The sequence below is a fragment of the Pipistrellus kuhlii genome, unplaced genomic scaffold (genome assembly GCF_014108245.1).
Source record: "Pipistrellus kuhlii isolate mPipKuh1 unplaced genomic scaffold, mPipKuh1.p scaffold_m20_p_22, whole genome shotgun sequence".
Classification (NCBI taxonomy): Eukaryota; Metazoa; Chordata; class Mammalia; order Chiroptera; family Vespertilionidae; genus Pipistrellus; species Pipistrellus kuhlii.
The window spans coordinates 5626425-5649406 of NW_023425521.1; the positions used below are offsets into that span (position 1 = coordinate 5626425).

The 22982-nt window shown below is 59.0% G+C and overlaps 1 protein-coding gene across 3 annotated transcripts in view; it reads left to right on the plus strand.

Annotated features, from left to right (window-relative positions):
- The window catches only part of ZNF385C (zinc finger protein 385C), a 51461-nt gene that overhangs the window by 11589 nt on the left and 16890 nt on the right, over positions 1 to 22982 (plus strand). For all 3 annotated transcript variants that reach the window (XM_045586263.1, XM_036451579.2, XM_045586262.1), the window contains exon 2: positions 15289 to 15540. In XM_045586263.1, coding sequence (XP_045442219.1) covers positions 15291 to 15540 — 250 coding nt within the window. In that variant the 5' untranslated portion in view covers positions 15289 to 15290. The remainder of the gene's footprint in view (positions 1 to 15288; positions 15541 to 22982) is intronic.

The window sequence follows — 22982 nt, forward strand, 5'->3', positions numbered from 1 at the left end:
TGAAGGGTGGGTCAGAGGCTCAAAGATCTGAACTTCCACAGGGAGGATCCTGGCCGGTAGTCAGGGCCGCTCCCAGCCTCTTCTGAATGCAGCTCTTGAAGAAAGAAGGAAGGTGGCCAAGGTCCCAGTGAGGACCCCTAGCCCTCAGGCCTTCCCGTCCCTTCCCTGGGCCGCATGAGGAAGTCCCCTCAGTCATCTGCCCGCCTTCTAGACGGCTGCTATGGCAGCTAACATCCTGGGGACACCCCGGGTGCCAGCCTCGTGTTTTGTAGCTCCCCTACACCACCCAGGCAGCTCTGCCGAGCTGGGCAAGGAGGCTGAAATAATTTCTGTTGCATTGGCAACAAACACAGACTGGATGCAGCTCTGGACGGGCAAAGACTGGGGACTGCTGGCAGTGCTGGTGGCAGGAGGATGGCAGGAGAGGGGGTTTGTCTGGGCACGGGCTGGTCACCTGGTTGGGAAGGGGATCATTGGTTAGGTTTCGGGGGTCCAACCCAGGCCCATCTGTCTTCCTTTTCCTTTGGCCCCATTGGTTTCAAAGCACCGCTGAGAGGAGGTTCTCCCCGCAGTCTGCTCACAGTGCCTCCTGCTGGAGCTGACAGTGCCTCCCTCACAGCACAGGGCCTCTTCGCAGCTTGCAGGGTATTTTCTATACGTGTTCTCTAATTTTTAAAAAGACATATTTTTATAGATTTCAGAGCGGAAGGAAGAGGGAGAGAGAGAGAGAGGGAAACATCAATGATGAGAGGCAGTCACTGACCGGCCACTTCTGCACACCCCACACTAGGGAGTGAGTCCACAACCCAGACATGTGCCCCGCTGGGAATTGAACCGTGACCTCCTGGTTCCTAGGTCGGTGCTCAACCACTGAGCCACACTGGCTGGGCTACATGTTATCTCATTTAATCTTCTCAGCGGTCAGCCCGTGGTCAGGGGAGTTGTTACTGTTACCATTATCCCCAGTTCACGGACAGGGACCCAGTGTGCAGAAAAGGGGCATGCTCCAGTTGTAATATCAGCACATGTTTGATGATTCCACGATACTCAGGAGGCCCCCACGTTCCTCCCACTGACAGACACGCACTCGCCCTCTTCCTGGCTCTGCCCCCTCCCATCTCGCTGCAGCTCAGAAGCAGCCTGGTCCTGGGGCGGGGGACACACACACACACACACACACACACCATCCCCTGCAGCCCCCCGCCTCTCCCCGGGGAGGGGGCGCCTCCTGGTGGCCGGCCGGTGTCTGGAGCTCAGCTGGCCGTGGTCCAGGAGAGGGTGACGGCTGGCCACAAAGTCAGGGGAGCCGAGGGCGTCAGCTGCTGCTGTTTCATTTTGGGCAAAGACCTTCCAAGTTTAATGTGATAATCTCGCCCTGATCGCTGCAAACGGAGGGCCTCTGGCCCATCCAAGAATCCGTGACCAGCCTCACAGGGGAAGCGGGAGGCCGTGCTGGGCCCCCCGCCGCCTCGCTCCCATCCTCACGCGCCCTTGGAAGGACTGCACGTTGGTCTGTTTTACGGGAAGAAGGTGCTTTCAGGCCAGGCCCACGGGGATAAAGCAGGGCCCCTACCTCAAGACCTGGACCGGGAGACCCCAACCTTCCCTTTTACGCCTGAGCTGTCCCTCTTCTGGAAAGGGGCTGCTGAGGAGCCGGGGTGTGAGGCCGGTCCGAGGGCGTCCACACCCACCCAGGAAGTCATCACGGCCCGCCCCCCCTCATCGGGGGGAAACCGAGGCCCTGCCGGCCCCGAGAAAACCAATTAGCACCGCGTCTGGTTCTGGGTCCCGGGTGCCTGCCTCATTATTTGGGGATTTATGTCCCGGTCACCATGAAGGACAGCCGGCACAGTTTTTCCACTGGGAGGAGCCTGGCCAGCGGGAGAGCGCAGGCGGCGGGAGGTGGTGCCACGCTGCTCGGGGCAGATTGGGGATTCGATTTCAGGGGGATTTGCGGTGGGTGGGAGCCACCCCGGGCACATGGTGGCTCTGGGCTATTTTCGGAGGCACACGGCTGGCCCAGGGGGGAGGGCGCGGGGGACCTGCTCAGACCATCCGTGATTCTGCCCTTTCGGCGGGAGCAGGAAGAGCCCAGGATGGACAGGGTAAGCCAACCCAACGTCCCTCCTCCCACCTGCCGGGAACCAGGGGTTCAGGATTGCGAGGCCGCTGCACCCCGGTCTGGGCACCGAGAAGAAGGGAAGCTGCTGGCCGGTCAGGGGTCCGGGGCCTCTCGCCTGAATCCCTGGGCCTCCAGACTCTGCCTCAGCTCAGCCCTCGGTATTCTTAGTATGAACGGCTAATCTAACCATCTCATCTTCGTCGTAGAAATAACACTTAGGAAGGGCGCCCTGAGGCAGGGAAGAGGGTGCTTGTTCTGCACGGGCCACCTCCACGCTGGTACAGTGGGTGGCAGAGTCCCTTCATCTCTCTGAGCCTCAGTGCCCGCCCCCAAAGGGGAGACACTGCCTCCCCGACTAAGTCTACGCCATCGAGGGGGCACACACGGTGTCGGGGGAGCGCGCACCGCCCTCGGGGAGGTGGTGATGTGTGAGCCGCCCCGTTTTACAGGTGGGGACGCCGAAGCTCAGAGAGGGAAAGGAGCCTGCCTGAGTCCGCCCAGCCCAGCCCACGTCCCAGGCCCGCACTCCATTCCCTGAGCCCAGCAGCATGGACTGGCTGCCAGGCTGGGAACTCGCCACAGTCAACACCGAGGAAGGGAGAGAACAGGATGAGGCTGGGCAGCAGGGAGGACGAAGTGGTCTGACTGGAGACTCTGTGACTTTATTTAGACGCAAGGTTACTACCTGGTCAGGGGGCGGGCTGTCGCCAGGGGCCTGGATCCCCCCTTGAACAAGGGGTAGGTGTGCAAGGGGGCGCCAGCACTGCCTGGCTCATCTAGCTCTCATGACTAGGTTTTCTGTTTTCTTCCTCCTCACTCCCCCTTTATAGCAAAATCATCGTCATTACTATCATCATGACCATCATCAGCACAGGTCATACTGGGATAAGGCCTTTAGAGGCACCATGACATAGAGCAGTGTTTCCCAAAGTGTGGTACGCGTACCCCCCAGGGTATGGGAAGAGTTTGGTGGGGGTACGCGTTGCACCAGAGTTCGGTGGGAATATGCACTGCACCGTGCTTAGCTGCGCCCAATTCTACGTTCTCATGAGTACAAGGGGTACTCAGCGTTACGAAAATTATAGAAGGGGTACTCATATGTCAAAAGTTTGGGAAACAAGCCGAAACCGTTTTGGCTCAGTGGACAGAGCGTCGGCCTGCGGACTCAAGGGTTCCGGGTTCGATTCCAGTCAAGGGCATGTACCTTGGTTGCGGGCATACCCCCAGTAGGGGGTGTGAAAGAGGCAGCTGATCGATGATTCTCTCTCATCGATGTTTCTAACTCTCTATCTCTCTCCCTTCCTCTCTGTAAAAAAAATCAATAAAATATATATATTTTTAAAAACTTATAAAAAAAAAAGTTTGGGAAACACTGACATAGAGGAAAGAGAGCCTAGAGTTTGGAGTCAAACAAATGAGGTTCAGTTCTTCCCCTTTCTGGCTGTGTGTCCTCGGGTAAATAAACTAACCTCTCTGAGCCTCCCTTTTCTTATCTTCAACATGAGGAGAGAAATACCAGCTTTTGGGGGCTATTAGGAGGATAAAGGGGATCGGGAAAGGGTTGGGAAGGGCCTGGAATACAGACGCCCCACAGCTAAGGGCCGTGATTTGACCGTGCGCGGGGTTGGAGTCAGGAGAGTGTTGTTCCTAGGTATCTAGGTGAGGCCACGTCTTTGCGGTGGCACTGAGCAGGCACCTGTGGTCCTGCTGACTGATTGTGACAGGCGGGGCAGAACCAGAGAGCCAGCAAGCCTCACTTAAGGTCCGGTGCTCACAGTTCAAGAAATCGCTCTCTTGGCAACGAGGTGGGGGCGCTTCGCTTGCCAGCGAATCACATGAAAACAGATGTGGGGTGTTTCACGGACCCCGGCTCCATATAGAGCTGACTCAGCAGTGCAGAAAAGCTAAGGAGCCGACGGCATTCATAGAGGCCAGCGTTGAGGGTGGGGGGAGCTGATTCTTTCCCTTTTTCTGTTCTAAGGAGAATATTGAAAGCTTAAATACGTGGAAAAGGACGTGACTGGAATAGTGAAGTACCTAGAAACCATTTAGTCAACACATTTTTAAAAATATATATGTTATTGATTTTTAACAGAGAGGAAGGGAGAGAGATAGAGAGCTAGAAACATCGATGAGAGAGAAACATTGGCCAGCTGCCTCTTGCACACCCCCTACCGGGGATGTGCCCGCAACCAATGTACATGCCCTTGACCGGAATCGAACCTGGGATCTTTCAGTCTGCATAACGATGCTCTACCACTGAGCCAAAACGGCTTCGGCAGTCAACACATTTTTTAAAAATGTTTTTTTTATTGATTTGAGAGAGAGAGAGAGAAACTGAGAAACTTCAATGATGAGAGTCACTGTTCAGTTGCCTCCTGGGCATGTGTCCTTGACAGGAATCAAATCTGCAGGCCGATGGTCTCTCCACTGAGTTAAACCAGCGAGGGTTCAACACATTTTTATTAAGTTGCTTAGTTTAGATCAGTTGGTCACCCTGCAAGGTACTGGGCAGAATGGAGTGAATGGAGCCCAGAATTAACCCACTCAGTGCAGAGGGGCTTCCAGGGCAGGGTTTGGGAGAGAGCCGTAAGCGCAGTGTTAGGGACCCATATGGGGTGCCCTGGGAGCACCTAGGAGGGGCTTCCTCCCGGAGACGGGGAGGAATGAATAGCTGAGGGAAACGGTCTCTTTAGCTGGGAGAAGAGACCTCAGAGGAAGAAGCTGCCAGTGGTGATCAGCTGGCTGTGGAAAGTGGGGTGTACTTTTTCCAAATGACCAGGGAGCAGGTCTGGACCAGTGCAAGGCATTACAGGAAAGCAGCCTCCCCCCCCCCCCCCCCCCCAATAATAGCGTTTCTGTCACTGAGAATATCCAACAATGGAGTGGACTGTCTCGGGAGGCAGTGAGCTCCCTGTCATGCTCATATTTAAGCAGAGGCCAGAGGGTAGCTTGCGAGGGACAAATTACGAAAAGGACAGCATGACCTCTAAGATCCCTTCCAAGTCTGAGCAACTGCAGTTCTCCACGGACAGACAGGATGGGGACTGTGAGGGAGAGAAGTGTGCCTGGATCAGGTTAGGCGATGGGTGTGCTGCAGATAGCTGGTTACACCCGGTGTATCATGACTGTCATCCTCCCACTGGATTTACTATTATTTTTAGTAACTGTTTTTTATTGAGATATAAATCACATGCCATACCACTCACCCATTTATAGGGTACAATTTCTCATATGCTTTTTTTTTATTTATTGATTTCAAAGAGGAAGGGAGAGGGAGAGAGAGATAGGAACATCAATGATGAGAGAGAATCATTGATGGGCTGCCTCCTGCACGCCCCACTTTAGGGATCGAGCCCACAACCCGAGCATGTGTCCTGACCAAGAATTGAACCCATGACCTCTTGGTTCATAGGTCAGCGCTCAACCACTGAGCCACACCGGCTGGGCTATAGTGTACAATTTAATGTGGATTTACTTTTGGAGTGGAAATGAGTTCTTGCGTTCATTCAACAAGAGATAGGTACGTCTCCAAGCACAAGAATGATGTCTTGCTCTGGCTGGTGGAGCATCGGCCTGCGGACTGAAGGGTCTCAAGTTCGATTCCAGTCAAGGGCACATGCCTGGGTTGCAGGCTCCATCCCCTCCTGGAGCATGCAAGAGGCAGCCGACCAATGATTCTCTCTCACCATTGATGTTTCTAGCTCTTGCTTCTTTTCCCTTTCTCTCTGAAATCAATAAAAATACTAGTATACTAAAAACAAAACAAAACAACAACAACAACAAAAAAACGATGTCTTGGGAGACATGCTAAGAGGGAAATTAGTCAGGGGCTGAGATAACGGGATACCGGGCTGGGGAACCAGGCCTGGGAGGTGATTGTGGGGCTGAGGCTTAAGGAACCAGCCCTGTGAAGGTCAGGGGGTGCTCCAGGCCGAGGGAACAGGGGGGACAGAGGCCTCAGGAGGAGGAGTTGGGGGTGTGAGGAGCAGGAAGAGGAGCTGGGAGACTGGTACAGCGGTGGAGACAGAGACAGAGCTCCCCACCAAGGACCTGCTCTCAGCCGCGTGCTCGTGTGGGGCGTGCTGGAGTGTGAGGTGGGAGAGGAGCACTGACACATCACCTTCGCAATCGGAGCCACTCCTGTCCCTTTCCTGGGGACTCACTTTTTTTTTTAATCCTCACCTGTGGATATTTGTCCATTGATTTTTAGAGAGAGTGGAAGGGAGCAGAGGGGGGGTGGGGGAGAGAGAGAGAGAGAGGAGCATCGATGTGAGAGAGGCACATCGATTGGTTTCCTCCTACACGTGCCAGACCAGGGCAGGGATCAAGCCTGCAATTTAGGTCCATGCCCTTGACTGGAATCAAACCCGGGACCCTTCCGTCTGCAGGCCGATGTTCTAGCCACTGAGCCAAACCGGCTAGGGTGAGACTCCCTTTCTTTCTTTCTTTTAATATATTTTATTGATTTTTTATAGAGAGGAAGGGAGACGGATAGAGAGTTAGAAACATCCATGAGAGAGAAACATCACTCAGCTGCCTCCTTCTGGGGATGGAGCCCTCAACCAACGTACTGCCCTTGACCAGAGTCGAACCCAGCACCCATCAGTGGCAGGCCCGTGCTCTACCCACGGAGCAAACCAGCTGGGGCAGGAGTCCTTTCTTACTGCCCCCCAGGCACGGAAAGATGGCAGAGCTCTCTCAGGTCAAGCCACAAGCCCCTACCACCTTCCCTCCCCTGCCTGGCTTTGTGCTCCTGCACTGTGCCCAGACCGACTGCCCGCTGATTCCTTGAACTCTAGCCCTGCCTGGTGTGGCTGGTGGGTCTCAGGTTCGATTCCCGGTCAAGGGCATGTCCACTCACTTGAAACAAAACGAATCAATGTAAAAACATATACTCAGGTGAGGAAGAACAAAAATGAAATGAAATGAAATAAATAACTGCCACACAGGGGAGGGCGGGGGAGTTCCCACCAGCAGGCCCCCCGCTTTCTCCCCTGCCCTCCAGAAACGGCTCCTAGGACCCGTCTGGCCTCCCAGCGCTCCTTTCCTGAGCGACTTGGATCGGTGGCCTCATGTCCCCAGTCTTTGGTTTCCTGGTCGGTAAAATGGGGATCAGACAGTCCCAGCAGAGCAGTTTGTGAGGATTGAGTGTGATCCCTCTTGGCACCCAGGAGGGGCTCCGTGAATGTCAGCTTCCCCCTCTCCCAGCTTTCCCCCAAGATGGGCCATTCGCAGGATGGGTGGGGAGGCCGCAGGAGGCCAGTGGTGGGTCCCCTTTTGGCCACTTTGGGGTCCCCTTCCCTGCGTCTGGGACCCCCGGGAAGCTGAAGGGCGCTCAAGCCAGCCGGCCCGCCCCTGCAGAAGGTCCTCAGGGGGCCCAGCCGTGTCCGCAGGGAGAGCCCAGCTGTCCCCCCGCCCTCCTCCCGGGGATCCCCGCCCGGTCCCCTCCAGCTCGTTCGCCCGCTCGCCCGCTCGGTTCCGGGCAGCGGCTCCTGGCACCGGCTCCCGTGGCCGCCCAGGGGCGGGCTTGGAGGCGCGGCGGCCGCTCTGGGACGCACGGCCGGACTCACCGCGCCTCCGGGAACCGCGGACCGGTCTCCCCCAGCGGCCAGATGCGGTTCCGCGTGGGCTGGGAGCGCCCTTCAGGTAGGCGGCCCATCCGGGACCCACGCGCCCCATCCCGGACTCACGCGCCCCATCCCGGACCCAGGCGCCCCATCCGGGACCCAGGCGCCCCATCCAGGACTCAGGCGCCCCATCCCGGACCCCGGCGTCCCGTCCCAGATCCAGGCGCCCCATCTTGGACTCCCGCGCCCCATCCCGGACCCCGGCGTCCCATCCCAGATCCAGGCGCCCCATCTCGGACTCCCGCGCCCCATCCTTGACCCAGGTGCCCCATCCGAGACTCAGGCGCCCCATCTTGGACTCCCGCGCCCCATCCCGGACCCAGGCGCCCCATCCCGGACCCAGGCGCCCCATCCGGGACTCAGGCGCCCCATCCCGGACCCAGGCGTCCCATCCCGGACCCAGGCGCCCCATCCCGGACCCAGGCGCGCTGGGGCTGAGCGCCCGCGGGGCCGCACGCCGGTGCAGTGTCGGCGGCTCTGAGAGCTGCGGCCAGGACCTGGCCCCACCTGGAGTCGGGGAGAGGGGGGAGACTAGGACCCCAACTTAGCCAGAAACTGAGGTGGGGGGGGGGGGCAATGAGAGTGATGATGAAGAGGGAGGGAGGCTGGGACCTCACCCTAAGGAGGGCACCATTCTCTGGAGACAGGGCTGGTCCGAAGGCCTTCTTTTCCTGTGTAGTTTGGAGAACCCGAGTCATCCCACCCTTGTCAGCGGCTGGGATAGAACTGAATGGAAGTGGGGGGAGGCGGGAGAGAAAGGGGGAAGGGGGGAAGTCTATCGTTTCTTTGGGGTGTAGAGAGCACACAGCACTCTGCACCTTCCTCCATCAGGGCCATGGGCGCTGCCTGACCCCCCTCCCCCTCGGCAGCGGGCACGGGCTGGGCCCTCCTGGCCAGCCTCCTGCCCACGGCTCCCAGGCAGCGGGACCTCCGGGCCTCCTCCCTCTGGCTCCTGGGACTCATTCCTGGGCAGAGAGTGAGGTTCGGGGAGCTCCTGCTCCGTCCTGCGGGAGAGCAGGTGGTGGATGAGGCTGAGCAGGGCCAGGATCCCGGGCCTGCTGTTTCTATAAGGCCCCGGGGGCGTGGGGGCTGGGGCGTGGCCTGTCCCCGCGGGGTTTCCTAGGCCTGGCCTGGCTACGCGGGCTAGAGAAGGCGGTGCTGAGGCCCCACCTCTCCCCACCCCCTCAGCGGCAGCTGCTCTGTGTTGCTCTGTGGACCCTGCCAGGAGAAATGCAAGTTGGTAGCAAGAAGGATTTCCCTCCTGGGGGTGGCCTGAGGGTCCTCGGGAGGAGTCTCGCTGTCCAGGAGGGCCTGGGGGACACCCAGCCCACAGGGGGTGAGGACAGAGCAGCCTGGAGGAGGGAACAGGGTGGGGGACAGTGACCTCATCCCTGAGCCATTATTCTCCTTCACCTCCCGTGCCCTCCCCGCCCCCTTCCTTGGAGCTGAGTGTTCCCTGTCAGCACGTCTTAGCCAGCTCGCTCCCGCCATCCCCTGCACCCAGCAGCCCCGGGGGAAAGGTGACAGGCTGCCTCTGTCACCACTCCGGATGGGAAACAGGCATGGCTGCCTGGCCCTGCCCAGTGCAGCCCCCACCTGGCCCCTGACATCCGGGCCAGCTGTCGCCCGGTCCCCAGGACCTTCTGCCTCAGGGACGTGTGTGCTGGGCGTGGATACAGCTGGCCCCACTCAAGCCATTCTGCCCCCGAGGCGGGGTCTCTGGCTCCTCTGGGGGGTTTTGGGTACGACTCCGGGTGACCCCAGCTCTCGGGGCGCACAGGATGGCTGGGTGGTGCCACTCTGTGGTGGGTTGTCCGCCCCCTTCCTCACGCTAGGAAGGTGTCAGCCTTGGGAAGAGGGGGGTGGAGGGAAGAGACCAAAATGGTCCGTGGTGGCTCCCTGGGGGCACTGAGTGGGCAGCCAGGCCCAGGGGGGCTCATATTTCACAAAATAGGACGGGAACAGACAAAGCCTCCCTTCTTCCCGACACCTCTCCCTGCAGCCGGGCAGGGTGCACGGGAGATGCCACACTCCTGCTCACGATCCCATGAGTCATAGGATGGGAGACAACTGGCACCCCCCACCCCCACCTCGCCCCGCCCCTGCACCATAGGCGGGGAGAGAGCTGGCCCTACTCTCCTGCCCCTTCAGACTCCGCGCGCCGCCCGGGGCCTGTTTGTAAGGCCTCGCAGGGCTGTGAGGAGGGTGCACGGAAGTGATGTTTCTACAGCACCCGGAAGGCAGTGAGCTCTCACCACTGGGCAGTTCTTTCTCCACACCCCCACGCCCCCCCCCCCCCCCCGGTCACTGGCCTGCCCCCACCTCCTCTGGGGCAGCTGCTCCATGTTGCCACTGCCACACCGCCTGCGGAGGACCGAAGAGATTAGCTCAGCCCCACCCCTCTCTTTAAAGAAAGAAACCAAAGGTCCGAGGGGCAGAGACTGGCCCCAGGTTGGCCAGCCAGCCAGGCTCCCTTCGCAAAGGCAGGTCCTGGGACCTGGCCAGAGGGCCAGAGCTGGCAGCCGCGGGGGGGAAAAGGCCAGAATGTAATTGGGCTCATTAAAGGTTTGGTGAGGGAGCCCTTCAGGCCTGGCCAAGGGCTGGGGACAAGCCCAGAACCTTCCTCTCCCGTTAACCCTTTGGCAAAAGTAGTTCTTTCTCCAGGAGCCCCTTCCCCAGGCTGCTGCTGGAAACCCCTCTGCCCTGCATTTTATGACCTCCGAACTTCCTTCTGTCCAGGCCTCTCTGGATAGGCAGACTGAGAATTCCCCTTACTGCCAAGCCAGAGGTCCCCACGGAAACCCAGCCCAAGTCCATTGTCACTTAGCAAGATGGGGCTCCAGGTAGTGCTCCCACCACCCCCTCATCCCTGCAGCTCCGTACAGGTGGACACACAGACAGGCAGATGGACACACAGACAGGCAGATGGACCCTCAGACAGGCAGGCAGACAGCAACCCCAGCCTCCATCAGCTCTCCAGCTCTGGAGTAAGCAGGCCTTCCAGTGGGTGGCTCGCTCCCGTTGTCCAACCTCCCCCTTCCTGCTTCAGCCTCAACCCATCTCTCAGGGAAGGTGAGAACACAGGGATTTACCCCCCTCCCCCCATACACACACACACACACACACTCCTGTGTAGATCACAGCTAAGCACACACCTGGACACACCCATGCTCTTTTGCTCGGCTTTCACCTGTTCTTACGTTCAGTTCACCCCCTTTCTTCCCACCCTTTCCTTCCTCCCAGCCTCTCTGGCTCCGGCTCCAACTCCTCCTGACCAGGATGTGGCATCTCCCTGCCTGGCACCCCGGCCTGAGAGGGGCTGGGCAGCCACAAGCCTCCCTCTCTGGGAGCCCTGAGTCAGACAAGTTCAAGTACAGGTCCGGCCATAAAACCTCTCGGAGCCTGTCCTCTCATCGGTGACGTGGGGTAATAGGTTAATAATAGTGCCCACCTCATGGGGTTGTGGTGAAGGTGCAGAGGGACCTTTGTGCGTACGGCTCCCGGCGCACAGGCAGCTGTCAGGAAGCGGTTGTCGCCGGGAAGAAGGGGTGGCCTGGCAGCGAGGAGGCAGAGAGGGGGTGGGGGCGTCTCTAGATTCAGCTCTTGCCCTGCCGTGTGCTTTGAAGGAAGTCCACTCTCCTGCTCTGGGACTCCATTTCCTCTTCTGTCAAAGAGAGCCTGTGGGCCAGGCCCTGTCCACGGGTGGGTCCCGCTGGGCTAGGGTGAGTCATGCTGGTTCTGAACAGGGGCCAGGACAGGGAGTGCGGACCTGCTGGTGCTGGTGACGGGGGTTCGATAGATGTTTATGTGCCCGAAAAACTGCCCACCCCCCCACCTTCTCTGGGGGGCGCCCTAGCTCGGCCGGAGCGGTGTAACTCCCGAGGGGACAGCTGGGAAGGCAGGGCAGGCTGCGGCAGGCCCGGCAGCCCGGCCGAGGGGGACACAGTCAGCCCCGGCTTCCGGAGGGCCCGGTGAGCCCGGAGGCTGTATATCACGGAGGTTTAATCAGCCTCGTGGCAGATATTTGTCTGCTCTCTTGAGCCATGTCCCCGGCCCGCCTGTCATAAATTGCATTGAGACTTCAAACCCTCCCTGTCCCCTTTCTGGCAGGGGGCAGGCAGCTCCCTTGGCATGGCCGGAAAAATCTCATTACCCTGACACCTCTTCCCCCTGGCCAGTTGGACACCCCTCCCCCCCTGCAGTATTTGCACCTGGCGCTTTCTGCCTGCCCTTTCTTCCTGCTGGGAGGGTGGGGAAACACTTGTGAAGAAGGAGATAGCTGTGGTGACCTCCAGCTGGAGGTGAGAGCGCACAGAATGTTGGCAGAGGCTCAGTGCAGCCTTGGAGATGGGGGTGGGGTTCTCACAAGGTGATGGGAGTGGCTTTCCAGTGTGGCAGGGCTGTGCCCTGGACTCCAGACATATTGCTCGGGCGCTTGGCATGCCTCGGAGGGGCAACCTCGTTGCCCCAGAGGAGTGTGGAGGAGTGGGATCCTCCCTCCGTGGAGGGGTCCTGAGTTCCACCTCTTATCTTGCCGCCTGGTGCTCACTGCTGTGCCACCTGGAGGCTCTCTCTGGTACTGCACCCCAGCCACACCACCATGCAGAGAGAAGGGGGCCCTCACATCACCCATGATCACACAAGAGTCAAATCCGTGGTGTGTTTTCTAGGGCTGCTGTCACAAAGGACTACAAGCCAGGTGGTCTAAACAGCAGGCGTTTGTTGTCTCATAGTTCTGGCGTCTAGAAGGTCAAGATCAAAGCGTCATCGAGGTTGGTTCCTTCTGAGGGCAGGGAGGAAGTCTGCTCCATGCCTCTGCCCTCGCTTCTGTGGTTTGCTGGCTAAGTTTGGCATTCCTTGGTCTGGTAAGAAGCATCACTCTGATCTCCACCGTCGTCTTCACGTGGCATTCTCTGTGTGAATGATTGTGTCCAAACCCCCCCCTTTATAAGAATTACACTAGTCATATTGGACTAGGGGGGCGCCCTGCTCCAGTATTGCCTCGTCTTAACCTAATAATTTCTGCAATGACCCCATTTCCAAACAAGGTTTTGTGTTTCATATTCCGAAGTGCTGGGATTTCAACCTACGAATCTGAGGGGGCACCATTTAACCCATCACACGTGGCGAGTCTCAGAGGGTCAGTGACAGTCTCATTCCATGCTACGGGCACCGTAACACTCACATTGTTACGGTGCCCCTAGCATGGAATGAGACTGTCATATCTTCAGTTCAGCTAATCCTTGCATTATGCTTGTGACTTAAGAACTGTTAGTCATCATCCCATTTTACAGGCTGATGCTCTAACCAAACTGGTTAGGACTCCATTGATTTTTAGAGAGTAAAAGGGGGGAATAGAGAGAAGGATAGAGAGAGATCTATGTGGGAGAAACACATCAATTGGTTGCCTCCCACACACACCCTGACCAGGGCTGGGGACTGAACCTGCAGCCCAGATACATGCCCTTGACTGGGAATCAAAACTGCGCCCCTTGGATGCATGGGCTGATGCTCTAACACTGAGCACACCGGCACTCTTAATCGCTGTGTCCCTCTAGTCCATTCACAATGGTCCCCACACATGTAATGACAGATATGTTATGTGGGAGCACTGCCCACAGAATTGATGAGCAGGTTTCTGAGAGCAGCGGGTGGGTCCGGGGACTCCCAGTTCTTGGCTGTGGACTTGAGACATCCATTTTCTTTGTTCAGTTGTGGGCTCCACCATTGGATATGTGGGCTTATGAGAGTGTTAGGGCATCAGTTGGCTTCACTTGGTCTAATTTTCTTCTTTTTTTTTAATAGATTTTATTGATTTTTTTACAGAGAGGAAGGGAGAGGGATCGTTAGTAACATCAATGAGAGAAAAACATCAATCATCTGCCTCCTGCACACCCCTCACTGGGGATGCGCCCGCAACCAAGGTACATGCCCTTGACTGGAATCGAACCCGGGACCCCTCAGTTCGCAGGCCGACGCTTTATCCACTGAGCCAAACCGGTTTTGGCTTCACTTGGTCTAATTTTCAAAATGAGCATGAGCCTCAGGATCGGGAAATGCTCTTTAGGGACTGTGTGAGTTCACTCGGGCTGCTATAAGAAGTTACCACTGATTGGGTGGCTTACACAGCAGAAATGTATTTTCTCACGGCTCCGGAGGCCAGCCATGTGAGATGCAGGTGTCCACAGGCTCAGTTTCCTCGGAGGCTTCTCCCCTCGGCTTGCAGATGGCTATCTCCTCCCTGTGTCTTCCCGTGGCCTTCCCTCTGTAACTGTCTGTGCTTCCTCTTCTGACAAGGACATATCCTGTTGAGTCAGGGCCCACCCTACTGGCCTCATCTTCACGTAATCACCTATTTAAAGACTGTCTCTCTGAACACAGTCCCATTCTGAGGTACTGGGAGTGAGGACCCCAACATGGGAATTCTTGGTGGACACAGTTCAGCCCATGAGAGAGTCTCAGTTATGCCCCACGTAGGTGTGAGCCTTGGGGATTCCCCCAATCAGAGAGAGTGACAGGGTCCCTGACCTCAGGAATTCTCAGTCCGGGGGAGGGGGACAGAGGCCCCGCCCTCAGGAAGCCCCCGGTCTAAAGCAGAGGTGGGAGGCACGCACACCGGTGCAGGAAGGAAGTGAACGCTGGCCCAGGGCAGCCTGAGGCAGGGCACTGAGCAGCCCCAGAAGAGAGCCCCTGAGAGGCAGAGGCGTCCGGTGGGAAAGCTCCAGAGAAGTGAGTTGGAAAGAGAAGACTGGAGATGAGGGGCCTGAGGGGGTGATGTGCCAGTTCTGTGGGAACCAGGGTGTGTGTGCGCGCGTGTGCGCGTGCGTGCGTGTGTGTGTGTGTGTGTGTGTGTGTGTGTGTGTATGAGTGTGTGTGTGGTGTCTGTGTAAGGCCGAGGTCTCCACTACCAACACTAACTGTTGCCACAAGCTGGATGGCCAAGACCGCAGGGACCATCTGGAGCCACGTGGGTCGGGGTGCCGATGGCTTCACACGCTGCCACCGTTTGTGAAGGTCAGCGGGCCGGGCCCTGGCCACAGGGAGGTTGGGTTTCTGCAGTCACCACCCTGGCCAGCGAGGGCTGTGCCTCCAGCAAGCGCCACATGCCTGCCTGTCAGGATTGTCAGCGCCTGCCGCGGCGCCGAGGGCCCTGAGGACCGAGCGCTGGCTTCCCAACACGGGGCTGCACCAAGCTCACTGCCGCCTGGCCCCGTGTGCCCGCCTGCTCCCTGAGACCCGAGCTCCCCTCACGCTCAGCCCCGCTCTGTGGCCGCGCCCCCAGGCCCAGGCCGCCCCGTGTGCGCACCTTCCTGACTCTCTTCCAGACGCTCCTGCCTTGTGATGAATGCTGCTTTGTTTGAAATAGGCCCCACTCTGCTCCCCTGGCCACCCTCAGGTTGGGGCTCTCCAGAGGCGGGGGACGTCCAGCTGGGATGAAAGTCCCAGCTATCTCTGGATCTGGAGGCCGCCGTGCCCCTCCTGTGTGCTCACAACACTCAGCCTTTGTTGTATTTGTCTCCCTCTCTATCTGTTCAGGAATGAAGCGGCCGCTGAGCCCGTCTCCCCCTGCCGAGAAGGAGCCCCCCGTATCTGGAGCGGCCGAGTGCCCCCCTCAGCCCCCAGAACCGCCCAAGCCCAAGCGTGAGAGGAAGCGGCCGTCGTTCACGCTCTGCGACGTCTGCAACATCCAGCTGAACTCGGCGGCCCAGGCCCAGGTGCACTGCGAGGGGCGGGCCCACCAGAGGCGGCTGCGGCAGCTCAGCCTGGGAAAGGCCCCCGCAGGGCCAGGTCAGTGCAGGGGGGCCCTGTGCCCACAAACCTGGCTCCGGGCCCCTCCGAGGGCTGGGTCTGTGGCTTCTCTCTGTGGGGTCTTGGGGTCTGGGATACCTTCGATGCATTTTAGCATCTGAAGTCCCCCAGATGCTGTCAATATATATATATATATATTTTGCATTTGGACAACCCTCTTGGATCTGAGGATCTCTAGGGCTGAAGCCTCCCCTGAGGTCTTTCTGGTCTGGAGGGCCTCCCTGTGGGGACTTTTGGGATCATGACCCCAGTCTGGAGCCCCCTGGCAGGGACAGACTTTCAGACAAAGGCCTTGCCTGCAGGGGATCCCAGGATGCTACTGTGGTCTCTGAAGGTCATGGTTAGCAAGGTGCATGACACTCCTGCCGAGGGGTGGACTAGGGAAGCCCCTGTTCCTCCGGCCACTGCACTCCCGGCCAGGATTTCTGCTTCTCCCTGGCTGCGATGACTTTGCAGAGGTTTGGCTGCAAGCACCAAGGAGCAGCTGGCTGATTTCTGGGGAAAATGGGTGAATGGATTCGTGAGGGTGATCCCGGCTGACAGGCCCATAGGGGCCATGGGGGAAATGAGGAGAGGCAGGCCCGGTGCGGGAGCTGGGAAGGGTGGGAACGTCTGCCTGGTTCTGGGGGGGCGGCCGCTGGAGACTTAGCTTGCAGCCAGGTCCGTGGCTTTGCCGGAGGGCTACACTCTGAACTCTCAGCAGGCTGCCTGTTCTTCTGGTGAATAGGTGGGCACCCACTGTGTTCTCTGCACGAGCGCCTGGGGCTTGGAGACAAATACGTTCCAGTCTCCCTCCTCACAGCCCCTCCCCCTTCCGGCCAAGACCGAATCTGTCTTTCGGGCTGAGACAGACACAGAAAGAGCAGATGAATATTGTGGGTGCTTCGTGGGACGTATCCCCAGGGATATCCCGGGGGCAGAGGTCAGTTATCCCCGGGGGCACCAGGAAAGGCCTCCTGAAGGAAGTGGGCGTGCTGAGCTTGGGACACGGAGAAGGGACATAGGAGGCGGAGGTCACTGCATTAGCAAAGCAGCGGGTGCTCTGATGGCTGCTGCCAGTTCCTCCACCTGAGCCTGTGGGGACACCGAGGGTGTGAATCTGAGTAAAAGCATATCTGACCATATAATGTTTCTAGAGAGAGAGAGAGAGAGAGTGCGTATGTGTGTGTGTGTGTGTGTGAGTCCAAAAGGCACTCGTTAATTCATCAAATACTTTCAGGCAACCCCCTAAGCCATTGTTTGGAGAATTCATATTTCCCCCCACTTTATTGAGATATAATTGACACACTTTGTGCTTCGGGACAAAGATTTGTGCAGGAATGGGCCTTCCTTCCCCTGGCTGCCAGCACCACCTTTGCTCTGGCCACAGCCACCTTTCTGCCTTCTCTCCTGCCCCCATAGCCGCCTTCCGCCTCGCACCTTGTTGCATTAGTTTGCATATTCCCTCTTTATTGGCGGTGGGTGCATAGGAACCTCAAGACTGGGCCATAGCAGAGAGCTGTTTGGGTGCGGCCTGCAGGGCAGCCTGGGAAGTGGAGAGAGCCACACCTGTGTTCACGGAGGCTTGAGGGGCCTGAACACACTGCTCTGTTCCTGGACAGTCCTTGTTCCCTGGGAGGGTGATAACGGGATGGGAGTAGGACCTCCAGGCACGCTCCCCAGAGGCTCCCTGGAGCTGTCACTCTGATTAGGGGTCTGTGGGGCTGGCGGCTTGCAGGGTGGCAGGCCGTCACAGGCAGGGAGGTGGGGACCTTCTCCTGCTCATGTCCCTGAGGCTGTCCGTGGGAGGGAGATATTGGGGCGGTGGAGGGGGGGCACTCTTCCCTCTCTGAGCTTCCTCAGTGCCTGCGTCAGAGGCCTCCTTACTCGGCCACACCCAGCTCCCAGCCAGAGTGAGCCTGGCACACCTGGGAGAGGGCACAGGGCAAGGAAACAGCAGGGCCCCACATTTCTCCGTCCGCCTCCCCCAGGCACTTCCCCACCTTCCCCAGCCCACCCTCCTCCCTGTCTGTCTCCCACACAGCACAGCGGGCCCTTTGATGCTTCAGGAATGTGTCTGTAGCCATCTTTCAACACGGCAGGTGTGGGTACGGCAGGTGTGGGTACGCAGACTCCTGCCCCAATAAGGCTGAATTCAATGACCCTATTGACTCTTTCTCTCTCTCTCCCTCTCTCTCTCTCTCTCTCTCTCTCTCTCTCTCTCTCTCTCTCTCACACACACACACACACACACACACACACACACACACACACACACCCCTGCAGGGAAAAGGTTTGCTGGCTCCACCCTCCTAGTTCCAACCTCTCTTACAGATGTTGGGCCAGCACAGGGGACGGGAGACACCTGGGCAGGCAGCTGGGACCTGCCTCCTGCGCCGAGGGAAGCATCTACTTGGGAGCTGAACTGTTCACAAAGCACTTCCACCCCCGCCATGGCATGCGCCCCTCACCCAGCCACCCCCTCCCCCCTCAGGCAAAGAGGACCACGCTCAGTCCTCACGTTAGAAATCGGGACACTGGAGCTCAGAGAGTTTCCGCAGCACACCGGTCACATAGCCGGGCCCCCACCCCAGGGTGTCTGACTCTGCATCAGATCTCACACACCCACCGCACTGGCTGCCCAGGATGAGCCTTGCTGTTTCAGGAAAGGGGAGGAGCGATGGCCCAGGGAAGGCAGGTCAGCTCCCAGGAGACGATTTCTCAAGTGCTCAGGCCCCATGGCCTCTCCTCTTGCTAAGTGCCTTGGTGTCCTCGCCTGGAACATGGGGAGATGCCAGCCATTTCCCACTCTGCCTAGGCTGGCTAGGGAGAGAGAGGGGACCCTTCCAAAGCCAATTGGTCCCTCCCCCGTCTCTTGGCAGGACTGACCCAGCCCCCCAATTCAGGGCCCACCCTGGTCCCCCATCACCCATTGCAACCTGACACCAGGACGCGGGAGGGGAGAGAAGGGGGGTTTGGGAATGACTGAAGCTCTAGCTTACCGCCATGGCCAGGCTGATGGCGGGGCGGGAATGCAGGGCAGACTCGAGGGGGACAGGAAAGCAGAAACGGAGCCAAACTGTAGTGGATTTCAGGGCAGAGTGGGCTGCACCAGACACCCCGTGTGGCTCTGGGGGCGGGGAGGGGTCGGAATGGCAGGTGGCCCTGTGCTCAGACCCTCAGACCGCCCCAAGCTTCCGTTCTCATCAGTCCTCCCAGCTCCTTTCTGAGTCTTCGGCAGCAGAAGCCTCCGGCTGCATTCTGAGCCCCCCCCCCCCCCCCCCCCAGATCAAAGACCGTGAGCTGGGTCATGCCGGAGTCACCGGCTGGATGAGCGCCTCACCCCCCACTCCCTGCAGGTAGATTAATTTCAGTCCCATCAGGAGGCCCCGGAAGCCCTCCGGCCTGTCCCTCCGCCCCTTCAGTGCCTCCCTGATGCGTGGATTCCTCCTCAGTCCTTCCCTGTACCCACCCTGAGGTTAAGGTGACCAGACGTCCCGCTTTTGGCAGGACAGTCCCGATTTTTAACAATTTGTCCCGCGTCCCTCGGCGTTTTAGAAAAAGTCCCAAATCGGGACTTTTTTAAAATGCCGAGGGACGTGGGACAAATTGTTAAAAATCATGACGTCTGGTCACCTTTAGGTGCAAGTTTCAGAGACACTGCGCTCCCCCAAGGCCACTGAGTGCTTGCAGTCTAACCGTGGCCTCCTGCTACTATTCTTTTCTTTTTTTAAAATATATTTTTTATTGATTTTTTACAGAGAGGAAGAGAGAGTTTAAAACATCGATGAGAGAGAATCATTGATCAGCTGCCTCTTGCACACCCGCTACTGGGGATGTGCCCGCAACCAAGGTACATGCCCTTGACGGGAATCGAACCTGGGACCTTTCAGTCCGCAGGTGGTCGCTCTATCCACTGAGCCAAACCAGGTTTGGAGTCCTGCTACTATTCTTAAGTGGCAGGAGACAGGAGTGCGGCTCTCCCTGATGGCTGTCACATCCCCCTCTGCTGAGTGTGAACCTGACCACCAGCCCCTCCCCCGGGCCGGCCAGGGAAGGCAGGGCCATCGGGGTGAAGAACCTGGGGGCTTAGCTCAGATCCCTGCCCCGGCGGAGACAAAGGTCCGGTCTGTGTCTCGGGGTGGGTTAATTGGCTCCGGGCTTGAGTTTCGTGTTTTCCTCCCCTCACCGGCAGGTCCTTCCCCCAGCCTCTTCCTAACAAACCTGTTTTCAGGAGCGGCTGCTGCCACCCCCTCCCCAGACCTTCCCTGCAGCGCAGGCGCTGGCTGCCCAGAGATTACAGGGTATTGTCTGGTGGAGACAGGATGCTGGGGGGGTGGAGGGCTCGCCCTGGGACCCGGGCTTGGAATGCGAGACTGGATCCAGCTGTGGGTTGGCTGTCTCCTCTCCCCCACCCACCGCCCCTCCCAGCCGGCCGCCAGGTGCTCCGGTGAAGAGAGACACAGCCTGTTTTCCGGAAGAGGAGGGAAGAAAGGGGCAAACGGAGGAGAGCAAAGGCTGGGGGTGGGCGCGTGGGGAGGGAGGAGGGAGGGCAGGAGAGAGGCTCGGGCGGTCTAATGACCCGATGACCGCCACCACCACCCCTTCCGGCATTGCCCAGGTAGCAGGCCCTGCAGTCCAGGTCCTGGACCGAGAGGGGCGCGCTCCCTTCCCCCACTGCCCCGGCCAACACTGGGGCGAAGCGGTGATCCCTCTCCGAGCCTCAGTTTCCCCTTCAGCAAAAGGAGCACATTGAAGGGGCCGGTGGGCTCACTGGACGGGAGAAGGGGGATCCTGAAGCAGCAAGCCCTGAGGCAGGGCTTCCGAGATCAGCAGCGAGGACTTCGTGGCAGCCACAGCGGCCTCAGCATCCCCTTGCTTAGAGGTGTCTGCGGGCAGGGCCGGCTATCGGCTTCAGTGTAAGAGGCCTGGGGCTGCTGGGATGCGGGGAGTGGATGCACCCTGACACCCTCCTCCGTCCCCGGTCTCCTCACTTGGCCCCTCCCCTCCCCTCGGGAAGGAAGTGCCCGGTCCTTTCCCCCCTGGTTGGCATGGAGGAAACCAGCACTAGGCAGCAGTGTTCCTGGCAGGAGCAGGCGTCCCTCCCTCGTGCCCTCCCCTCCTGTCCCTCGCATCCCCCACCCCCTTCCCGCTGTCACTCTCTGGCTGGGCTTCATTGGCTCCTCACTCCGCTCAGCAGCTCAGCGGCGGTGCCTCCGAAGCAGCAGAGAATGCTCTTGGGTGAGTACGGAGGGCAGGAGGGCACAGGAGCCAGTGCGAGGGGGCCTGGGCACCAGGAGGCCTCTTCCCTCCCCCAGCCCTGTCCCTTTCCCGCCTTTGCTGGCTTCCAAAAGTTGTCTGTTAAGAGACTCGCATGGGCAGTGGACTCTTGGTACGTTTTCCTAGTCCCAGGGCTGGGCAAGGGAGCCCCCTCCCCCCTCTGGCTGGGAACAGAGGTGGGGGCAGGAAGCTGTGGGGAGCCACAGGCCATCCTGCAGGAGGGAGTGTGCTCACATGGGGCCGAGGAGCCTGCATCGAACCTTCCTTATAGCAAATCACACCCTTCCCTGCCTCTGAGAGCGCCCGGAGCCTCTAAGCAGTGTTAGGGGAGGACGTCGTTACTGCAGAGAGACAGACAGACAGAGGGAGGCCGGCAGAAATCTGGGGTGCTCCTGCCTGAGGCCCCGCCACTGCGCGGGGGTCAGCGCCGATGGCCCCCTTTCTCCCTGTCTTCCGGCGCACCTCTCCACACTGGGGGTATCTGGCTTTCTCTGAGGGAGACGGCCATTACCGTTTAAGGGGGGCTGTGGGGAACCCCTCCCCTGGACAGATGGTGACTGGGTTTGGAGGTCTTCCTCCAGCATGAGAAGGAGGGAGGCTGGAACATCACCCCACCCCCACACCCCGCCCTCAGTGCTGGCTCACCCAGAAGCGGATTGGGGGCCCTGGAGAATGTGGGGAGGACCCCCTGGACTTGGTGGGAGTAGGCAAGCAGGGGGTCTTGGTTCAACCTCCCATTCACTGCCTTTGGCCCTCTCTCCCTCCTGGACCCCCTCTTCTTTCGCAGAGTATTGGTTTTATCTGGGATAGAAACTTGACTATTTGAGGTGTGTGTGTGTGTGTGTGTGTGTGTGTGCCTGGAGTGGGGGGAACCTGCCATCTGTCCCTCTGGCCTGTGGGAGAAAGAGACTCTGGGTCTGGCTTCCGGAGCTTGGGTGTATGTCAGATGCATCTGATTTTGTAAGCGGGGTGTGTGCGCACACCCACCTCTGGGTGAAGTTGTCTGTCTACGGGCCTCTGTGCACACACATCTCGGTGCCTGTGTGTGCTGCTGCGTGCCCGTGTTTAGCATTGTCCGTATATGCCTTGCCAGGGTCTGTGCGTCCTCGCGTGTCTGTCCCTCCGGGTATACGTGATCTGCGTGCCTCTTTGTTGATCTTGCCCGTCTGTGTGTACGTGCACGCTCACGCGTGGCCTCTGGCCAGCAAGGGCAGCTGTCTCCGCGTGGGTCCCACCTCTGCATGCGAGCACATCAGTGTGCGTAGACAGTGTCATTCTGGGGAGGTGTGTGTGCCTGTCGCCATCTGCGTGTGGGCCTGTGGACCTCACGCTGTATGTCCCCGTGCTTTGCTGTGTGTCTTTCCCGGTGATGGCACAACAGCAGAGTGTGGTTCCCCCAGAGCCTCTCCTGTGGGCTGCAGCCAGGGGGATGATGGTATTTCCTGAGCCCGCCGATCTCCTTTCCCACCCCAGCCTCAGTGAGACCCCCGGGGGTGAGCTGTTCTCTGCCACGCAGTCCGATTTGTTCACGTTTGACCGAGAAAAAACCTCCCCTCCTGAGGAGCCACCCAGGGAGCCGTGGGTCCCAGATAGGACCCCTGGAGGGATGCTCTGGGTCACTGAGCCACGGCGGCTGTTCTGTTGCCAGCTGCCACAGAGAAGACCCTCCACACCTGACCCTCTTGTGGGTGCAGAGTTTTGTGAGGTCAGGCTGGGTGGTGCCATCCTGGGGCAGGTGTGGGGGGCTGTGGTGTCCACACGCCAAGCAGTCACACGTGTGTGCATGTGGCATGACTCACACATCCTCACAGCGGCCCTGGAGGCCAGGACTCGCAGTGAAGGTCAGAGGCAGACAGGGGGTGGCCCAGAGCAGCGCTGTGCGAGGGGAGCCCAGGGGGAAGCTCCCAACAGCCCCCAGAGAGGCCCTGACCTCAAATCCATGTGTGCCCTAGGCCTTGTGTGGGAGAAGGAGCCGACCCAACTACTGTGAGGGGCTGAAAGGCATTTCGAGGTGACTTTGTACTGACTGAGGGGAGGCTGAGTCACCACGTGCCTGGCACCCCCTCTTCAAATGACCTCCATTGGGTCTCAGACCTGCCCTGCCCTCTCCTCGCCTGGCTCAATTCCCACTTCATGGATGAGGAAACTGAGGCTCTTAGCTC